Source organism: Hemicordylus capensis, chromosome 3 (assembly GCF_027244095.1).
Source record: "Hemicordylus capensis ecotype Gifberg chromosome 3, rHemCap1.1.pri, whole genome shotgun sequence".
Taxonomy (NCBI): domain Eukaryota; kingdom Metazoa; phylum Chordata; class Lepidosauria; order Squamata; family Cordylidae; genus Hemicordylus; species Hemicordylus capensis.
In genome coordinates this window covers 288,417,408-288,437,031 of record NC_069659.1, presented here as the reverse complement: position 1 = coordinate 288,437,031, position 19,624 = coordinate 288,417,408, and the positions used below count along the sequence as shown (strand labels likewise).

At 46.2% G+C, this 19,624-nt stretch overlaps 1 protein-coding gene and 1 non-coding gene across 5 annotated transcripts in view; one reads left to right on the top strand and one right to left on the bottom strand.

Annotated features, from left to right (window-relative positions):
- DNMBP (dynamin binding protein) overlaps nt 1–19,624 on the top strand; it is a 65,540-nt gene that overhangs the window by 6,644 nt on the left and 39,272 nt on the right. For 2 of the 4 annotated variants that reach the window (XM_053309799.1, XM_053309795.1), the window contains one exon: nt 14,995–15,148. In XM_053309799.1, the coding sequence (XP_053165774.1) occupies nt 15,004–15,148 (145 nt within the window). In that variant the 5' untranslated portion in view covers nt 14,995–15,003. Of the gene's footprint in view, nt 1–8,773; nt 8,835–11,349; nt 11,456–14,994; nt 15,149–19,624 lie in introns of those variants that run through there. The other 2 variants (XM_053309796.1, XM_053309798.1) reach the window with 2 other exon arrangements.
- LOC128352649 (U6 spliceosomal RNA) lies at nt 5,357–5,463 on the bottom strand. Its single transcript, XR_008320550.1, has one exon. It is a non-coding gene; the product is annotated as a U6 spliceosomal RNA (small nuclear RNA).

The window sequence follows — 19,624 nt, the reverse complement described above, 5'->3', positions numbered from 1 at the left end:
AGGACCCAAGTGTGTGGAGTGCTTCATCCTTTGGGGATAGCCTTCCTCAGGGCTCTTGGAACAAGGGTTCTCAAATGCGGGCTCCCAGATGTTGTTGGTCTACAACTCCCATCATCCCCAGCCACAATGGAACATAGGAAGCTGCCATATACAGGGTCAGACCATTGGTCCATCTAGCTCAGTATTGTCTACACAGACTGGCAGTGGCTTCTCCAAGGTTGCAGGCAGGAATCTCTCTCAGCTCTATCTTGGAGATGCCAGGGAGGGAACTTGGAACTTAGATGCTCTTCCCAGAGCGGCTCCATCCCCTGAGGGGACTATCTCAGAGTGCTCACAGTAATCTCCCATTCAAATACAACCAGGGCAGACCCTGCTTAGCATATTAATCAAGTCCCCAGTTTACAAATGCTAACCTGCACATACAAACAATTCATTTCTCTTGGGAACAATATGCTTACAAACAAACTGTTGGAACACAACACGTTTGTAAGTTGAGGACTTCCTGTATTACCATTGTGTATAAGGTAACACAAAGCTGTTGTTTCCAAGAGGGGGGAGATTGTCTCTCTGCCCGCAGGAGACTCAATCGCTGCTTAGGGCTCCCTGCTGTGGAGTAGGCGTCTTCCCTTGCTGTTTCCCAGGCCTGTGCCTCTCTGACCATCTTATCTAGGTTAGTGGGATGGGCTCGGCCATATAAGGGTTGTATTCATTCATTGTTGTCCCTTCTTCCCGGGCCCTGATTTTGCAATTTGGTAGCAAATAGTATAAACTGGATTAAAAAGATGATTAGACAAATTCAGGGAAGTGAAACAAAATTAAAAACAAAAGCCAAGAGGGTCAGAGAAATGCAGCCTCATGAAGAAGAGTTTCTAAACATCCGACTGCTTGAGGTAGGAATGAATTGCAGGGTAGAGGGATTCTCTGTTGATATTACTAGGCATTCAGTGTGCTGTTATGCACTTCTTCAAATCCCCAGTTCTGACCATTATTGAAGACAAAATATTGGCCATGATCTGGCCCATTGATAGTTAATTTTATTTATTTATTTATTTATTTATTTATTTATTTACATTTTATATCCCGCTCTTCCTCCAAGGAGCTCAGAGTGGTGTACAACATACTTAGTACACTGCTCTAGGCTCCTTGGAGGCAGAGCAGGATATAAATGTAAAACTAATAATAATAATACTTCGGTTTCTCCTCACAACAGGCCTGTGAAGTAGGTTAGGCTGAGAGAGAAGTGACTGGCCCAGAGTCACCCAGCTAGTTTCATGGCTGAATGGGGATTTGAACTCGGGTCTCCCTGGTCCTAGTCCAGCACTCTAACCACTACACCACGCTGGCTCACAGCAATTAATATGATAATTGCTTAATAATTAATAATAATAACTAATAGCAATTAACCTTGCTAATGCTTTAGGACAGGGGTTCTCAAACTTAGGTCCCCAAATGCTTTTGGACTACAACTGCCATCATCCCATGCCACAATGGCCTTATGGGATGGTGGTAGCTGTAGTCCAACAACATCAAGGGACCCAAGTTTGAGAACTCTTGGATTAGAGAAAGGGGTTCTCACCTTAAGTGGCGCAGTGGGGGAATGCTTGACTAACAAGCAGAAGGTTACTGGTTCGAATCCGTGCTGGTATGTTTCCCAGACTATGGGAAACACCTATATCGGGCAGCAGCGATATAGGAAGATGCTGAAAGACATAATCTCGTATTGTGTGGGAGGAGGCAATGGTAAACCGCTCCTGTATTCTACCAAAGAAAACCAGAGGGCTCTGTGGGCACCAGGAGTCAAAATTGACTTGACAGTATACTTTACCTTTATCTCAATTTGGGACTTCAGATGTTGTTGGACTACAACTCCCATCATCCTCAGCCACAATACCCAAAAGCCGTTGGGGATGATGGGTGTTAAGATCTGGGGACCAAAGTGTGAGAACCTTTTGGCTGGCCACTGTGCGAAACAGGATGCTGGACTAGATGGGTCCTGCGCCTGATCCAGCAAGGCTGTTCTTATGTTCCTAACCCTTGCGCATACAAGGACCTGCCTTCTGCTGACTTTGGCCAATGATACAACAGGTCCTGACTGCTCTATGGCTTTGCCTCAAATACGTGTGTGAGGAATTGAGATCTTCAAAGTATTTGGGGTCACATTTAGAGCATAGGTGGCTAAATTCACATTCAAATGGGCTTCAAATGGGCTTTGAAGCCCATTTGATGTACGTGGTAGTGACTGTGACAAGCAGTCCTTTCTTACCTGACACTGTTGCGTTTGTGAAGTTCTGTCCAGTAATGCTGTTCCAGCTGGTGATTGGGCAGATGTCCTCAGAGATGGGCCACATTGAAGAAGAAAAACTTACAGCTTTCTGAGACAGCTTGTGAATAAAATGGTTTTATCTCTGGCCCAGCTTGGGAACTGCAGTGGAGAGGGTGACCAAGTTGGAGGTCTCCTTGGCAACTCTTGTTGTTTGTTGCTTGGATCGCTTTCCACTTGTTTTGTTCTTGGATGTTGACAGGATGCTTGGAGAATTGCAGGAGATCGGTTGTGCCCTGGATCCCAGCCCCTCATGTCTAATTAAGATGTAAAGTGAGAGGCCCGGCTGGTTTTCAGAGGTGGGTCATTGAGTGAGCCGGTGAACAAATCCCGCTTAAAATCTCTCTTTTGCCTGATAACCATTCCAACTGCTGCCTATTCTGTAATCTCCCTTTCTAAAGAAGGGCAGTAATTAGGTTGTTACAGTACAGCTTGGGGTATTCCTTGGTGCTTCATCAGCCCTGGATTCTTTTGAATCCGGTCTCCAGCTGGGATCTGGAATTTTGTAGCCTTGGAGGATGAATCTCTTTCTGGAGATGAACTGTGCTGCTGCTGTGGACTTCTTGTCAGCTTTTTGGGGACAGGGAAGTAGTTTTGTCTAGCTTAGCTTTGAAAATAATAATGGAGGATTATTTCTGAGCTATTGGACTGTAAGCCTGCAGGCAGAGCCTGCTTTGTACAGTGTGTAGCAACTCAGACAGGCACTATGTGGCAGGCACATTTGCCATGTTTACATCAGTACTTGCTGACACATCCATAAAGTAAGTGTAAGGTAAAATGTGCCATCAAGTCGATTTCAACTCCTGGTGCCCACAGAACCCTGTGGTTTTCTTTGGTAGAATACAGGAGGGGTTCACCATTGCCTGCTCCCGCTAAAGTAAGTGCTTTATACATAAATAATAGTAACTAGCTGGGCCAGGCGCAGAGCATCTATGCCTCTAGTTTCCTCTGCCTGCCGCCGCCACCAATTTCTTTCCCCGCCTGCCCTGCCTGCTGCCACCACCATTTCCCACCCACCCTGGCCACCTGCCGCCATTTTGTTTCCCGCCTGTCCTTTGCCACCACTTTCCTCTCCCACTGCCAACGGCTTGCTTGCGAACTCTCGCGAGAGCTGCCACACATGGGATTAGTGACAGGTACACCTTAGAGAAATTGATGAGGAGAGGAGAGCTGGTCTTGTGGTAGCAAGCATGACTTTTCCCCATAGCTAAGCAGAGTCTGCCCTGGTTGCATATGAATGGGAGACTTGATGTGTGAGCACTGCAAGATATTCCCCTCAGGGGATGGAACTGCTCTGGGAAGAACAGAAGGTTTCAAGTTCCCTCCCTGGCTTCTCCAAGAGAGAGAATTCCTGAGAGAGATTCCTGCCTGCAACCTTGGAGAAGCCGCTGCCAGTCTGTGAAGACAATACTGAGCTAGATAGACCAATGGTCTGATTCAGTATATGGCAGCTTCCCCGCCTTCCCCCCTTCCCCCCCTTTCCCCTTTAAAATCTTAACTCTGGGCCCACTCCAACCTTGCTATGCCCCTGATTGTCTGTAAAAGCTACCTTGTCAGATCGGGCTGTAGTGCATCTAGTCATCCCTTCCCCCCCTTCCCCTCTTCCTTTCTTCTCCTGTTAGGATTCAAATACAGCAAGGCCAGATGCCTTGTATTTGAATCCGAACACAGACTGCCAGCTGTGATTTGAACAGCCTCATGTTCAGCCCTAGTTATGCTTGGCTCCTTCCCAGAGCTTTTGTTTAACTTGTGTGCTCAGGCTATGGGCTTGGCCATCCCACACTGCAGATATACTGTGCTGGCTGTATTTCCGTGCATGCTGCAGCATGTGGCTGGGATTTCTCCAGCAGGAGTGACAGAAGCAGTAAATCTTCTGCGATCTGCGCCACTTGGGCTACTGGGGAATCTGAAGGCAACAAGGTCCTGCTTCTTGGAGGCCTGCTAAGAGACGGGAGGACTCTGGTCACCTAGCAGCCCCCCTGCCCACCCCCACCCATGTAGTGCTGTGGTAGAATTCTGTTCCCTCTGCCATCTCTATTTGGTGATGGATCTCCCTGAGGTAAGAGAGGGGAGTGGTGCTGGCAAGCAGACAGAGCTGGTGACTCATCCCTGACACCAAGCATGTGGGTGGGAGAAAACGCTTCCCCCTGGATTGTTGCCTCCTGCTGCTGCATGCAAGGCTGTTACACTTGGCCCAGCTCTGGCTGGCCTGGGGGAGGAGGCTTGAGGCTCAAAATCTGGGAACAGTTTGCTGTGCAGGGCAGGCGGCTGGATACTCTAATGATGCAACCTGGATGGAGCTGGGAGGTGGTTGCCTCCCTGCTGCAGGCACGTTGAGAGCAAGGATTGGCAAGCAGATGTTCCAGAGGAGGCAGCAGCCCACTGACGATGCTTTGTCATGGAATCAGCAAGCCCTTGAAATGGCCCACCCAACCTGCGGGAGATGGATATTTCCATAAGGCAGCAATTAATCCTGCATGAGGAAACCACCCCCGCCCCAGATTCTAGCCAACTTTACTGCAAACAGACTGTTGGAACTAGAGGTGGCTTGTGGCAGAAAAGCCGAGTTTGCAGTGGACACACACACGCTCTTGGTATTTTTCATTCATAGTGTTTGATTATGGAGGTAATGTGGAGCTGGAGGGCTTTGCTGCCCTTTAACACATGTTGTCCTCATGACCATAGTAACTAGAGGAATGCTCTGGCATTATCTCAGCCCCTCTGCCCCCACGCCACTCCTTTCAGGTCATTCTTTACTCATCAACACCCACACACCTCCAGCTGAATGAACATTTGTGTGCTCCTCCCCCCCACCCCCCGCAAGATCATGGCAGTGCTCCTTCCCCCATTCTGGCCCAGTCAGATTAGCTGTAAGAGAATGGCAGTTTGGAGGCGATGCCTCTTGTCTGCCCGTGCTTCCTGGATCTGGGATATCTGAGACTGACGGCTAGTGGAAGAGCATCATTGCTGTCATGGATCTGAATCCCCAGAAATTCTAGGGAAGCATGCAACCTGGGTTTCCCACCCCATTTGAACACAAATATGGAACACGTCATGAACCTGTGTGTCGTCCTTGTGCAGGGCCCATGCTAATCTTCTCTGCATCGTTTCAGTTTTAGTATATGTGCTGCTGAAGCGAGCACGAAAGCATGCTACTATATGCCTCTTAGTGGACTTGGAACAACTCCTAAATATAACCTCTTTCCCTTGTTTGGATCCCCAACTGTTTCTCCCTGTGCATAACAGCTCTCCTAAGAAAGGTTATATTTCATTATTTAATTTAATTTAATTTAATTTAATTTAATTTAATTTATATCCCTCTTCCTCCAAGGAGTGGTGTACATGGTTATGTTTATTCCCACAACAAGCTTGTGAGGTAGGTCAGCCTGAGAGATAAGTGACTGGCCCAGAGTAACCCAGTGAGTTGCATGGCTGAACAGGGATTTGAACCTGGGTCTTCCCAGGCCTAATGCAACATTCTAACCATTACACCTGTCATGGGTTGATCCACTGCTCTCGTGGTGACCTTTCCTTACTGCTGCTCCTCAATGTAATGCACTCATATAATTATCAGTGTTGCATATACTGTTCCTATCCTGTGTTATGACCATTCCAGATGTCCTTGTATCAGGACTCACCCAGACTCTGACCCAGAGGAGGCCCTCTTAGAGGAGGGGCACACCCCGAGACCCCACGTGACCCAACAAAAGCCCCCTAGATGCATCAGACTCTGAGTATGCAGCTGGAACCAGAGCTTGTCAGCCCCTCAGAAGATCCCAGGAGACCCAGTACCCTCCCTTCCATCCCCCACCCTCTGGCAGGGCTCCTGCTCTATACCTAGAACCCCTTCCATCATCACCCTTGGGACTCCAGAGGCCGAGGCAGTACCCTGCACAGCCAAGCAAGCACTTCACTGCCAGAGCAGGAGCTCAAGTCCTAATAAGGACTTGAGCTCCTGCTCTGGCAGTGAAGTGCTTGCTTGGCTGTGCAGGGCCTCCCACTCAATGGGTCTTTTCAGGAGGAAGGGGAGGTCAGCTTAGGTGCCAGCTTTAGATTGGGGCCACCTGAGATCCCAGGAAGGGACAGGTCTCCTAGTGACTTCTATAACCCCTCCAATTGGAGCTAGCCTTTGCTGGGTCAACAACTCCTTAAATGAGGTGCTGCCACACTAGACCTGGGCCCAGGTGCCTTGATGTTACTCTCTTGAACTTCTAGCCCATTAAGTCTGTCAGGTAGCTTTTGTGGGTCTGTCCAAATGTACCACTGGCACAGTGTTCTGGCCTGCATTGCATCTGGTGATACTGAGGAACGTGTGCAGCAGATTATTATCATTTGTTCTGTATTGTTTACCATGGTTCCATTATTGGCTTCTCAGTGTTGCAGCACGTTAATACTGATCATTTTGGCGAGTGCAATGTTCAGGTTGGGCAGCCAGAACCATATGATTAGCTTACACTTAATCCTCCTTCGGAGCAAATTGGGCTGAGATTGTTTAGCATATAAAGGATTTCTGTGCTGAGAGAAAGGTGGGCGAGGAATTCTTCTGTTTCTGCTGTATGGTGAGTGATGATTACTATCCTCCTTCATGAATGTTGTGTTTGTAGTAGTGTTATCTAAAGGTCCATGAAAAATTAAACTGTATGGTTGAAATGGACTCTGTACATTTGTACTGACACGACTCAAGAATATTATTTAATGTGTTGTGGAATGTCATTGGCTTTCTGTAATTAATAGTGTTTTGCATCAGAATAGGAAACTGTGTAAACTGATTTTGAAAGTGAGTGCTTCCTCATTTTTTTAATCCTTTATGGTTGATGTAGTCGGGTGCCAGTTTTACTCTTTCTTTCTTTTGCTCAGCTGCTTAGTAGGTGAAGTATTTTATATCAGTGGAATATGGAATAATTTCTCCTTCTTATGCCTTCTGATTTTACCTGCATTTCCTTCTTATTCCAGCTTTAGATTGCGGCCACCTGAGATCCCAGGAAGGGACAGGGGTCCTAGTGACTTCGATAACCCCTCCATTTGGAGCTGGCCTTTGCTGGGTCAACAGCTCCTTAAATGAGGTGCTGCCCCGCTAGACCTGGGCGCAAGTACCTTGGTATTACTCTCTTGAACTTCTAGCCCATTATTAAGTCTGTCAGGTAGCTTTTGTGGGTCTGTCCAAACGTACCATTGGCACAGTGTTCTGGCCTGCATTGCATCTGGTGATATTGAGGTACGTGTATGGCAGATTGTTTTCATTTGTTCTGTATTGTTCTTTATGGTTCTAACTGTCCATGAAAAATTAAACTGTATGGTTGTAATGGACTCTGTACATTTGTACTGACACAACTCAAGAATATGATGTAATGCATTGTGGAATGTCATTGGCTTTCTGTAATTAATAGTGTTTTGCATCAGAATAGGAAACTGTAAACTGATTTTGAAAGTGAGTGTTTCCCCTTTTTATTTTTTTTTATTTTATGGTTGATGTAGTCAGGTACCAATTTTACTCTTTCTTCTCTTTTTGCTCAGCTGCTCAGCAACTGAAGTATTTTATATCAGTGGAATATGGAATACTTTCTCCTTCTTATCCATTCTGATATTACCTGCATTTCTTTTTATTCCAGTCTGACTTTATCTGCATTGAATGAGATGTTGCTTGATGATGTTCCCAGACTATAACTGAAAAGTGGTGTCATATACAGTATCCTTTCCCCAACCACTGGCTTCCAGTGATTTGTGCTGCAGGTTCAAGTGGGCACATTCTTATGAATGCTTACACTCCTTCCAGTACTTCTGCTCCAATGTTCTCATTGTGCTCTTTCCCAAGCATGCCCAGAGAATTCCTGTAGAGTATTGCCCCACAGACATTTGCAAGTTGGTGGGCAAATAGTGAGACTCTACTGTGGTTTCTTCGCACAGAGTTTAGAATTTGAGTGAATGTTTAGTTCACTTGAGCCTGAAGTTTCTGTTTCAGTCCAGTTCTCTCTGGCTGCAAGATGCTGGGATTGTGTTGGAAGTGTGCAGAATCAAGTCCCAGGGTGCTGGGTGTATTATGCATCTGCTGCAAAAGTAATACAAGAAGCCCAGGAAAGTAATACAACCAAACAATACTAGCAACAGCAGGCACATGTGATGACGAGGCTGAGGCAGGCAGGTGGCAGCCCAAATAGCGTCTGGTGTGTGAGGCCGTAACACCAGCTATGGTTCCTTCTCAAGAAGGCTATCTCTGAAACAGTGGGTTTTGAAGACTGGCTCTACTGGAGAAACTGTAAAAGGGATGCTACAATTGTATGTTTTGGAGGCCAGTTCTGTTTCTACATGAGACCCTGTGGGAAACTGGTCTCTTGTCCCCTTTGCTGGGCTAGACAAGATGCCTGCAGCCAGTGTTTGGCTGGTTAGCTCTGATCAGTATGTGAAATTCGACACCCTCACCCCACTGCCTCTTGACTTTTTTCTGTCCTTCTGCAGTTGCCAAGCCATAGTGTGATGTTGATGGGGAGAAGCTCCATCGGACAAAGTTCTCTTAAAGGTATGGGAGCTTGCTCAGTAGGGATCTGGCAACCCAGAAGCTCTGAAGCTCCACACTTTCCTTGCTTATCCACTTCCATTCTGCTAATAGCACACAGCACCATGCCCACCCCAACTCTAGATTCTATGTGAGGTAACTTTTGCCCCAGCCCCCCTTTTTATTTAGACTCTCCTTTGAACAGCTTCATGCCTCTACTGTTAAATCTGGAGGCCACACACCACGCTGGGCATGACTCCATAGCAACTACTTCTTTATTAAGCAGACAGATCACTTCAGACAGCTTGCTGCATCTTACAGGCAGAACCATAACAGAAGCTCCCTAGAGGGTTGACATGACCATACACACCTACCATGTATTGTTTCCTCCAGCTCCTTCTCTACAGCCTACTGTATATACTTTGTCCCACTTCCCTGAACTTGTCTGACTCCTGGTGAACGTCTCTGAGCCCGTTCTCATGTCACGAGCTACCTGGGTGGGAGAGAGTTAACCCAGGCAACTTGTGTCACCTGGGCCACCAGGAGGCCTCCCAACCCAGCTGCTCCAGACCTGGGCATCTCACATCGGAAACCCAGGTAAAAAGTGAGGTAGAAGGGAAACAGAGCCCATCCTACCTCACTTTGTGGTCACCTGGAGCACTACAACCTTGTAAATGGCTGCTGGGAGTGGTCGCCATAGAGTAATAAAGAAAGCCAGGCCAGGGAGAGGAGCACTGCTGCAGGCTGCCTCTCTGCTGCTCACCCGGTGCATTGTGGGATACGGGAGGACTTCCTGTTCCAGTCACACTTTGGGAGTCTGCCGCTATACTGGTCATACGGGCACATGAGTGGTGGAGCCCAGAGGAGACTCCGATCGTCTGTGGGGGAGGCAGGTAGGATCTTGCCTTGCCCCCCAGCCCAGCTCACTTTGGTTGTGTAAACAGCCTCAATGTCTGCCCCAAACTCCTGTCTTCCCTCCATTCTCCTACCTGCAGTGTGCAATCTCTCCTCCTTATAGGCACCATAAGGTTTTTTTCCCACCACCCTTTCTCGCTCACTAGCACCTTCTTAAAAGAAATGTATTCCTCTTTTGTCACTGTCCTCAGTCCTTTGCTCTTTCCCACAAATTCCTGTTTCTCAGTCAAATGCCAACTCTGCTTCCTTTTGGCCATCTTACACTGGGCTTCCTTCCCTCTTCGTTTTCCTTCTTCCGGGGACCTCTTTCCAGTTTCCAGACTGCCACCGCTCTCCTTAGGCCTGTATAAGGGTGTTCCCAGCCATATTGACCTTTCACTTTTCTCGCAGAAATTAGAGAGTCTGCAAACATTCTGTTCTTCCCTGCCTTGTCCCAGGACAGTAGAGATCTCTAGCCACAGGAGAAGGGAGTGGAGAACATACCAGCCATTCTATACAACTGCCTTGGGAGAGTGTCTAATATCTAGTCCCCCAAGAGCATCCCTGCTGCTGCAGAGGAAAAAGGGTAAAGAGACTGAGTGCCAGGAAATTAAGCAGTGCACCAGGAAGAAACAACTGTGGTTCGTAGTAACCACTTCTAGGCAGCTACCTCTTTCATCTGCCCCACTTAGAAGCATTGCCACTTAGGAGGAAAGTGACTGCAGTGTGGCTTGACAATTGGGAGACGTTGACTGTGACCTGGGAGGGAATTGGAGCGCTATCATCATCTCTGGGATGAGGAGCTATTTCTTGGCACTTGCCATGGGCTCCCAAGAGAAGGTACACTGAGGAAGAGCAGAGCAGTGACCACTAGTAGTCCTAGAAGAGAGTTGCTCCCATCTGGCCCCCTTAGAATCATCACTGCTGGGGAGGAGGAGACTTACTAATTGTTGTTATGTCCCCCTCTGATATTTTATTATTTATTTAGTATTTGTAAAATGGCTTGTGGACGTAGGGATGAAAGGCACTCTAAAAATGTAATACATAAAACATTGTTCAGGACTTCATTTCCTCAACAATTAGATAGTTTGTGAACATTCCATGACATCACTACAGCTCAGCCAGTCACTGCTAGCAATTCCCACCATAAGATCGTGCAGCATCATAGCAAGATAACGTAATAATGAGGTCCTTCTGCACATGTGGAAAGGATGGCGAAATCTGTCTCATAGAGAGGTAGACCATGTGGCCTTTGGCCCCTTGCAACTCTGATTTTATATTTCTAAGTGCTTCTGTTTAATATCCTGGTCACTCTTTCATATGCCAACAGTCCTTCCACTTTTTATTGGGTTTCTTGTTTAAGTCACTCTGTTTAGTGACTTCACACTCTGATGTTGATTTGATGCTCTCCAGAGAGGCACATAGGAGAACTTGATGTACATAATGCTGCAGATTGGGCTACTAGTTGAGGGGCAACTGTAGCATTTTTCTGGGCATGCCTGCTACATAAAAGCTGGGAAATGCTGAGGCAGGGTTTCTGAGGGGCACAAGCTTCACATTGTTGCCACGAGGTGACTTGTTCCTGATAATGAAGCAGTGCCATCAGCAAAATGTATTGCTGTAACTAGGTTTCCTCCACCCCTTTCAATGACTCACTCACAGCCATCCAGTACAATGGGTCTTTGCATGCTCTTTGATAAACAGAAACCTGATGATTTGGAGGGAAACAGTATAGCTGGCATCCTGGACTGGTAGGTGAACACTCTGCTCTTAGACACAGAAACATGTTTGTCACCTGTGTGTGGGAGGGGGGTGGATTTGCGGGGCAGTGGGGCTTGCAGCATACGGTACCATTCATTGTCTGAGAAGAAGGCAATGGTGTTGTTTTGTCAAGTCTATATCATATGTAAGCACATGCTTTATATCTTTTGATTTCTGGCATTGATAGCAACGGAGATCATATTGGATGCAGGGGATTTCCAGCTCCAGCACCCAGGGTTTTTTAAAAAAAAATTATTTTATTTAGGTAAAGGAAGTACAGGGAGCAGGTATAGGGCTTCTGTCTTCTGAAGGTACTAAGTCTAGCTTTGCCAACAGATCAGAAAAGAACATCTTGGCTGCTCCTGTGCTTTTAACATCAGTTTTGTCTGCAGAAATCAGCAAGTGAAGCTTTACAGCAGGGTTACACAACTTTGGCCCTGCAACTGTTGTTGGACTACAGCACCCATTATTCCAGCCACTGTGGGGATGAGGATGATGGGGGTTGTAGTCCAACAACAGCTTGAGGGCCAAAGTTGTGCAGCCCTGTTTTACAGCATGCAGATGAGCATTATCACCTGTGAATATCTGTAGCTCAAGCTGTCTGAAGCGTGAAGGAGCAGGGGCTGGCAAAAAAGTTGGCAACCTTACTTGGACCAGGTGGGTCTTCTTCAGGCGGCATGGGAGCATCCTTTGACATGGTCAGTTTCACGAGGATGGTACCTGTTATAATTTGCACATAGCGTGTTGGTCCTTGACAGCCCAGAGTCCAGTTTTCTGCGTCAGGGAAGTGCTGAGCTTCCGCTCCATCTTGCTGTTCCTTCCTGACAGGAATTCCTCCTTCTCGTGACCCCTCTTCCTCAGTTCTCTTCTCACAGCCTGATTCTGGAGTTTTGGGAAATGGGCCAGAATGGCTACAGCAGTAGAGGCCCCTTCCATCCATATAACAAACACTAGTACCCAAAGTCCGGGCATCTGGAAACTTCCCCTCCAGGCCTGCTCCGTCAGTAGAGCTTTTTTAATTCCCCGCAGGGGGAGCATATTTTACTGATGGGCTTGAAGCAGCAGTCCATTACCTAACAGAAGTTTTCAGTCTTTTTAAACAAGTATACCCTTTCAAGAGTTTTTGAGAAATAAAATACAAACCAAGTAAATCTGCCACGGAACAAGGAGAGGAAAAACCCATGCCAAAACCCACCCCTAACGGTATGCTACATCTTCCTTCCTTCTCCTACACTCTGGACCCTGGTGGCCAGGGCTTCACAGCATACTCATGGCCTGGCCTGGCCCTTCTCTTCCTCTTCCTCCTCTCTTTGTGACTGGCTGGCTGTGTGCTCAGGCTCAGCACATCCCCCCCTCAGCCTGACTGATAGGCTCAGCAGTGAGGGAAATGTTGGCTGATAATCAATGAGCGAGGGATGCTGCCTGACACTCCTCCCCCTCCCAGAGAGGACTAGTTGTTTCCACTGGTGTGATGAATCCTCTCATCAGGAGCCAATGTCACAGCAGGCTAGAGAGTCAGGAGGCCTCCACATACCTCCTACAAGCCTTCAAAGTGCCCCAGGGGTTCATGTACCCCTGGTTGAAAATCCTTGGCCTAAAACAATGTCTGATCTGTTTGCATACGATGTTGACAATCTGGGGTGGGGGGGTCACCCATCTCTCCACTTTTCATGCTGTTTCTCCCAGCTGGTACTTGGAATCAAGTTTAATGTACATACAAATAAATGCTATGAAGGTGCTCTCCAAGCCAAGTATCTTATTTCATTAAAAACAGCCACAGCAGCCCCCAATACTGAAGACAACCACAAGGCAGAGAGAGGCTGAGTCTTCCCCCTTGGTCAGTTTTCTTGCTGAAAATCATACCCGCCATCTGCTATTTGCTCCTCAATTGACAATTTCCTGCAGAAATCTGCTTCAGAGCCCATTTATACAATTATTCATTTAACAAAGAAGTTCTGCTAGTACTGTGGCTTTCTGGATTTAATACATGGTCTGCGCTATTCCGGTTTTCTGAATGGGTTGGCCTGCATATGATGTTTCCCTGCTGCAGCAATTACATGGCCATTTCTCTCCTCATAACGCTAACAAAAAGTTTCTGTTTTTTACAAGTACAGAATTACTTGGGTCTGGGGAAAAGCTGCTATCTAGCCACAAAGATCAAGTCCCTCTCCCTGCAATGTAGCTTCTCTAGCAGAAAAAGAAAACCATCTTCTCAGCCAGATAATATTTACTGAGGTGGAAAGCCCTCTGGGAGGAGGTGCTGAAGCAGACTGCAGTGTAGGATCACAGTCCCAAGTACATGTTATGTCAGAACTGTCTAGGGCAGGCTGGGAGTCAGATATCTACAAATCAACATGCCAACTCACCCCATCTCAACTTGCCAACTCAACTTGCCAATTCACCCCCAGCCCTCTGGCAGCAAGACCATACAGATCTCCTCACCTTACTGCTGGTCTACGACCGAAATAAAGTTTTACTTACTAAAAGATCTCCTCACCAGAGGTCTAATTTCCACTGCCATTTTTAAGAAGGTAAGAAACAGCAGGAATTCTTTATGAGCAGTAGAAGAGGGCTCCCACTGAGTCCATCTCTATATCTAAGTGCAAATGACAGAGACCTGCTTCTCTCCTACGGCCTTTGCCTCTGTGCCAGGAAAGGATCTGAGGGAAGAGAGGGGATTGTTGGCAGCCACAAATAATGGCTGGCTAGTGAGCTAAGCCTCAGTTTATGTATCCCTGCTGGGAATGATGAGAGTTGTGTCCACAACAGTGGGAGAGCCCCAGGTTGGCCACCCCTGGTCTAGAACTTAGTAGAATGGATGTCAGATTTGGTGCCAAAGATCTGCTCCAGATAGTTGGTTTCTAGACATATAGCAATGCCAGCAGAAATTATTACTGTAATTATAGCATATGGAGACTGCCATCCAATCCAGTCCTTTAAAGGGGATAAGTCAAAAATGGAGCATGGACGAGTGAGACAACTGGAGGTTTCAAGGTACAAACCTTGAAAGCAAGGCACGGAGCAAGGAGTGGAGAGGGACTGAGATATAAAGAACGTCAAGGAAGAATTGAGGGAGAAAAGACGGCTAGGACGGAATCAATAAGATAGGAAATAGTAACTCAGGCAAAGCCTCATAACTTCCCTGCAAACGTTTATATAGAACTAGGGTCACCAACGACCAATCACAGAAAGGAGGAGACACATGGCAGAGATCTGTGGGGAAACAGCAGAACTGATAGCAGCCCAATCAGAGTGGCCCAGAAAAACTGGAATTGACTGAAACAAAAATAATATGGAGCTCACATGCTGGATTTTGGGTTGCAAAATGTTGTGCAGGGCTGGAATGCAAAAGATTGCACTACGCAGTTTGTAATCTTGCGTCCCACTAAAGAATGGCTGGCAAGAGCCTTGAGACTATCTCTGGAGTTGTTTAGTGTACTTGCTATCTCTGCTACTCTATACATGCCCCTTGCAATCTGTGACTTGCTGTAACTCTTCTCGATATTAACTCTGTATCCTTTCCTTGCAGATCCCAGCAATGGAGCCAGGCTCCGTGGTACGGGCTGTCTTCGATTTCTGTCCCAGTGTCTCTGAGGAGCTGCCGCTGTTTGTGGGGGATGTCATAGAAGTGTTGGCAGTCATAGATGAGTTCTGGCTCCTTGGGAAGAAGGAAGGCGTCACAGGTAAGAGTCAAAGGACCCTTGGTGGGCTCATAGGAATGGTTATTTTAGAAGTATATCAAGGAGTTGTACAGTCTAGTGCAGCCATGAGGGAAAGGAGGGGGAACCCAGAGCTAAATATGGGGAGGGAGGTAAGGAAGAAAGAACCACCCTGACCTCAAAGGCAGAACCATTGGGACATGGGGAGCATTGGGGCCACCAGCCAGCAACTAGAAAGAGATGCAGTGATATGGAGAAATGTGACTGAGCCACTTGATGGGTGAACGTGAAGCAATGTAAAGTGGCAGCCACATGATGGTCCCACTGTCTAAACTGGCCCAAAGTCTTACCAACAACATATTGTGTATATCCAAAAGCAGGTCCTCTCTCTTCCAACCTTTGTTTCCTTGAATGAATTGACTGGCCTAAAAACGGATGCATGTCCAACATGCTCCATGTATCATGGTGTGGGAGCAGCATGGCACCAGTACCCTGAACTATTCAGGTGATGTCAGAGCAGTGACTAGCACCTAAGAATGCAGGCCGGCATCCTGAGGATGGGGTTGTAATGACTCGGTGATAGACCACATGCTTTGCATGCAGAGGTTCCAGGCTCAATGTAGTATCTCCAGGTAGAGCTGAGAAAGGCTCTTGTTTGAAACACTAGTCTGCTTGTTCTGCCAGACAATGCAGACAGTACTGAGCTAGATGGACCAAAGGTCTGACACAACAGAAGGCAGAAACCGCCAAAAAATCCAAACAAACTAATGAGTAATACTAAGAAAAAAAGACCATTAAAATATACAATAAATGTTAACATATCTAAACCCAGTTCAAAAATTTCTTCAAAAGTCATAGCAACTACTAACAACTTGTTCATTAAGGTAAACAAATAATAACACCTAACAACCCACTTATTAAGGTATTTGAGGAGTTGGTTCTCAAGGAGGTAAAGGTCAAGTGTGCTGTCAAGTCGATTTCAACTCCTGGTGCCCACACAGCCCTGTGGTTTTCTTTGGTACAATACGGGAGGGGTTTACCATTGTCTCCAGGGACAAAAAGAATTCAGAATTCAGTTTGGTACTAACAACCAGCTGCTTGATTCCAGGCAGACCTATTGCCTCGGGATGCAGCTTCATACTTGAATCCATTTCCATTTTTTAAAATTCACTTTTGAACTTTCCCACTTACCTTAAAGATAGTGTAGACTTCCTTAACTTTATCAAAAACCTTGAGTTACCCCCTGAAACATTTGGCATTTTCCTGTTTTGTGTGTTTATAGTTGTAAATATGTGCTTCAAAACTTATTGTTATGGGACTGTGTTAAATATTAATGTAATACAATGTAAGTAGGAGGTAAAAAGTGGAAGGAGTTGGAGTGACAGGGAGAGGCAGCAGCCTTGAGGCCCCTGCAGGCAGCTTGGGAAACCCTGTTTAGAATGAAAGAAGAAAAAACTGTTAGGCAGAGGGAAAGCAGTTAGTTGTCCGTTGGTTGTCAGCTATGAGGGTCGTGAGAGGGTGAGGCTTGAGTCTTGGAAAAAGCTAAAATAAGCTTGAATAAGAAAGGGACTTCTCTGAGGAAGGGAGAAGTGTGGGTTTTAGGCAGAGGCAGGTCTGCACTCTAAAGGAAAGCCCATTTTCTACCAGGGAAAGACCTGGGTAGGGATGTGCACGAAACGTGATTCAGCCAATGAATCGCAGCCCACACCCCGCACTTTTAACAGGGAGGAGAGCAGGATCATACCTGTTCCCCCTCACTCGACGCCACAGGAAGTTCGGCAGCACTCCCCCCAGCTATGACTGTGCACCAGTGGGGCGTCTCCCAGCTGTCCTTGCGGAACGCAGGCATGCACACAGCCACTGCACATGTGCGCAAGCCATGAGCATGCCGGCGTTGCAGAAGGGCAGCTTGGAGACTCCCCGCCAGCACGTGATCACAGCTGGGGGGAGCACTGCCGAACTTCCTGTTAGAGGTATGGGGGAAATCCCTTTTCGAACACATCCCTAGACCTAGGAGTCCTCAGCTGGAAGGCAGGTCTGAAACTACACAAAGTAACCAAGCAAGACACCCTAGCCGAAAAAGAGGAAGGCCACATAGAAGGAACCTTAACTGTAGAACATCTCAAAAACATCAACCCTGCTATAAGTTGTAAGTTTATGTTTGAAATCTGAAACCATTACTTATAAGAACTTGTGCAACATCAACTGAGTAAGCTTAAGTAAAATAAAACCTGTTAATTCACCATTACCAAGATGCTAGAACTTTTTCTTTCCTCTCCCACTTTCACCAGAAGTAGGAGAGCAACATATCAGAGTGGGAAATATAAAGAATAAACTCTGTCACAAATAGCATGGTCTTATATTGGTCTCTGAGAAGAATCTGAGTGGTGGTAGCAGGGTTACTTGGGAGAAGGGCAGCTATCACACACCTCCTTCACAGTTTTTTTTAAATGATCACTATAGGTGTTTTCTCCCTGTATACTAACATCCCTCATGAAAAAGGCCAATTCCATGCTAGGGATAATTAGGAAGGGGATGGAAAATAAAACAACTAATATTATAATGCCCTTATACAAACTATGGTGCGGCCACACCTGGAGTACTGCGTACAATTCTGGTCACCACATCTGAAAAAGGACATTGTAGAACTGGAAAAGGTGCAGGAGAAGGCAACCAAGATGATCAGGGGCTTAGATCACATTTCTTATAAGGCAAGGCTACAACACCTGGGGCGTTTTAGTTTAGAAAAAAGACAACTGCAGGGAGACATGATAGCAGCCTATAAAATCATGCATGGTGTGGAGAAAGTGGATAGAGAGAAATTCTTCTCCCTCTCACGTAACACTAGAACCAGGGGTCATCCCATGAAATTGATTGCCAGGAAATCTAGGACCAACAAACGGAAGTACTTTTTCACACAACGCATAATCAACTTGTGGAATTCTCTGCCACAAGATGTGGTGACAGCCAACAACTGGATGGCTTGAAGAGGGGTTTGGATAACTTCATGGAGGAGAGGTCTATCAACGGCTACTAGTCGAAGGGCTACAGGCCACCTTCAGCCTCAAAGGCAGGATGCCTCTGAGTACCAGTTGCAGGGGAGTAACAGCAGGAGAAAGGGCATGCCCTCAACTCCTGCCTGTGGCTTCCAGTGACATCTGGTGGGCCACTGTGTGAAACAGGATGCTGGACTAGATGGGCCTTGGGCCTGATCCAGCAGGGCTGTTCTTATGTTCTTATGAGGAGGCACTGGAAATGATAGAACATTAAGCAAGAGGACACAAGTTCCCAAGAATCTCCTACCTCTTTTTTTAAAAAAATACTAGTTGAAATAGCCTTTAAAAGGTTTTTTTAAAAAAACAATTTATGCAGAGTTGTTATTGGCAAATTTGCGGTATAGCAATGGGATGCAAATTTGCAGCCAATTTGGCAAATTTGTATATGGACCATTCTGAACCATATTTGTATATGGACTATTCTACAGTACATCCTCAAGGCTAATCCTTATGTCAAACACATTAAAGCTTGTAGGCAGTATTTGGAGGATGATATTTTTCCCATCTGGGAAGGTTCAAAACCTGTTAGGTTTTGAGCATTTTTTGATACTACATCCCACCATTAAGTTCCAGCTATCACATGAGAATAAGGGGAAAATGCATTTTAAAAATTTGTTAGTGGTTTACAAGGTAATTTTTATATCTTACATTTTTTGATCAAATCTATTTCTCCTTTGCTCTTTCATAGCAGAAGGCAGATTCATATGTTCAGTTGCATTGGGTCTGCCCCTTTTGATGTTTCCCTTTGAAATCCCATTTCAGTGAGTTCCATTTCCAATCCATATCTGCTCTGGCTGTATCAGTTCCTGCCTTTAGCTGGTGGCATCAGCCCATTTGTACTTGGTAAGGGCAATCAATCAATCATCTTTATTTGGTCCATTGACCAGGGGGCAAGAACTATCCTCTGCTTGTAACTCACCCTCAGCCAGGAAGAGGCAGGAGTGGTCCCTGCTCTTTCATCCTCTCAGTGGGTTGTTGTTTCCAGTCCTCTGACCTTGTCTGCCTTTGTAGCATGGTCAAAGTAGGCAAACTCATGCCTAGTGGGAGTGCAGATTCTACCAGAGCATGAGAATTTCCCATCCCTCTTTAAGTATGTGCAAACAAGCTGTACAGCAGTCTAGCAATTGCTACCATAAATGGAGAGAAAGTTTCAAGCGGCCAGGAGAGGGAGCCATTTTCACGCATCTTCATTTCTCTCCTATCATGGCTTTCACTCTGAGCAAGAATGCATCATCAAAACAAAACTAAAACCTGCTTCTTAGCAATAGTCCATCTTTTTGTCATTTTTTAAAAAAAAACTACAAACAAAAAGAAAAAATGTGCATAACAATCAAAATATAACTACAAATTAAAAGAAAAGTAAATCAACACAAATCTTCCCACCGGAGAAAAAAAATGTGTTGGTGCAAGAGGTTTTGATCACTTCCACAGAATCCTTTTGAGT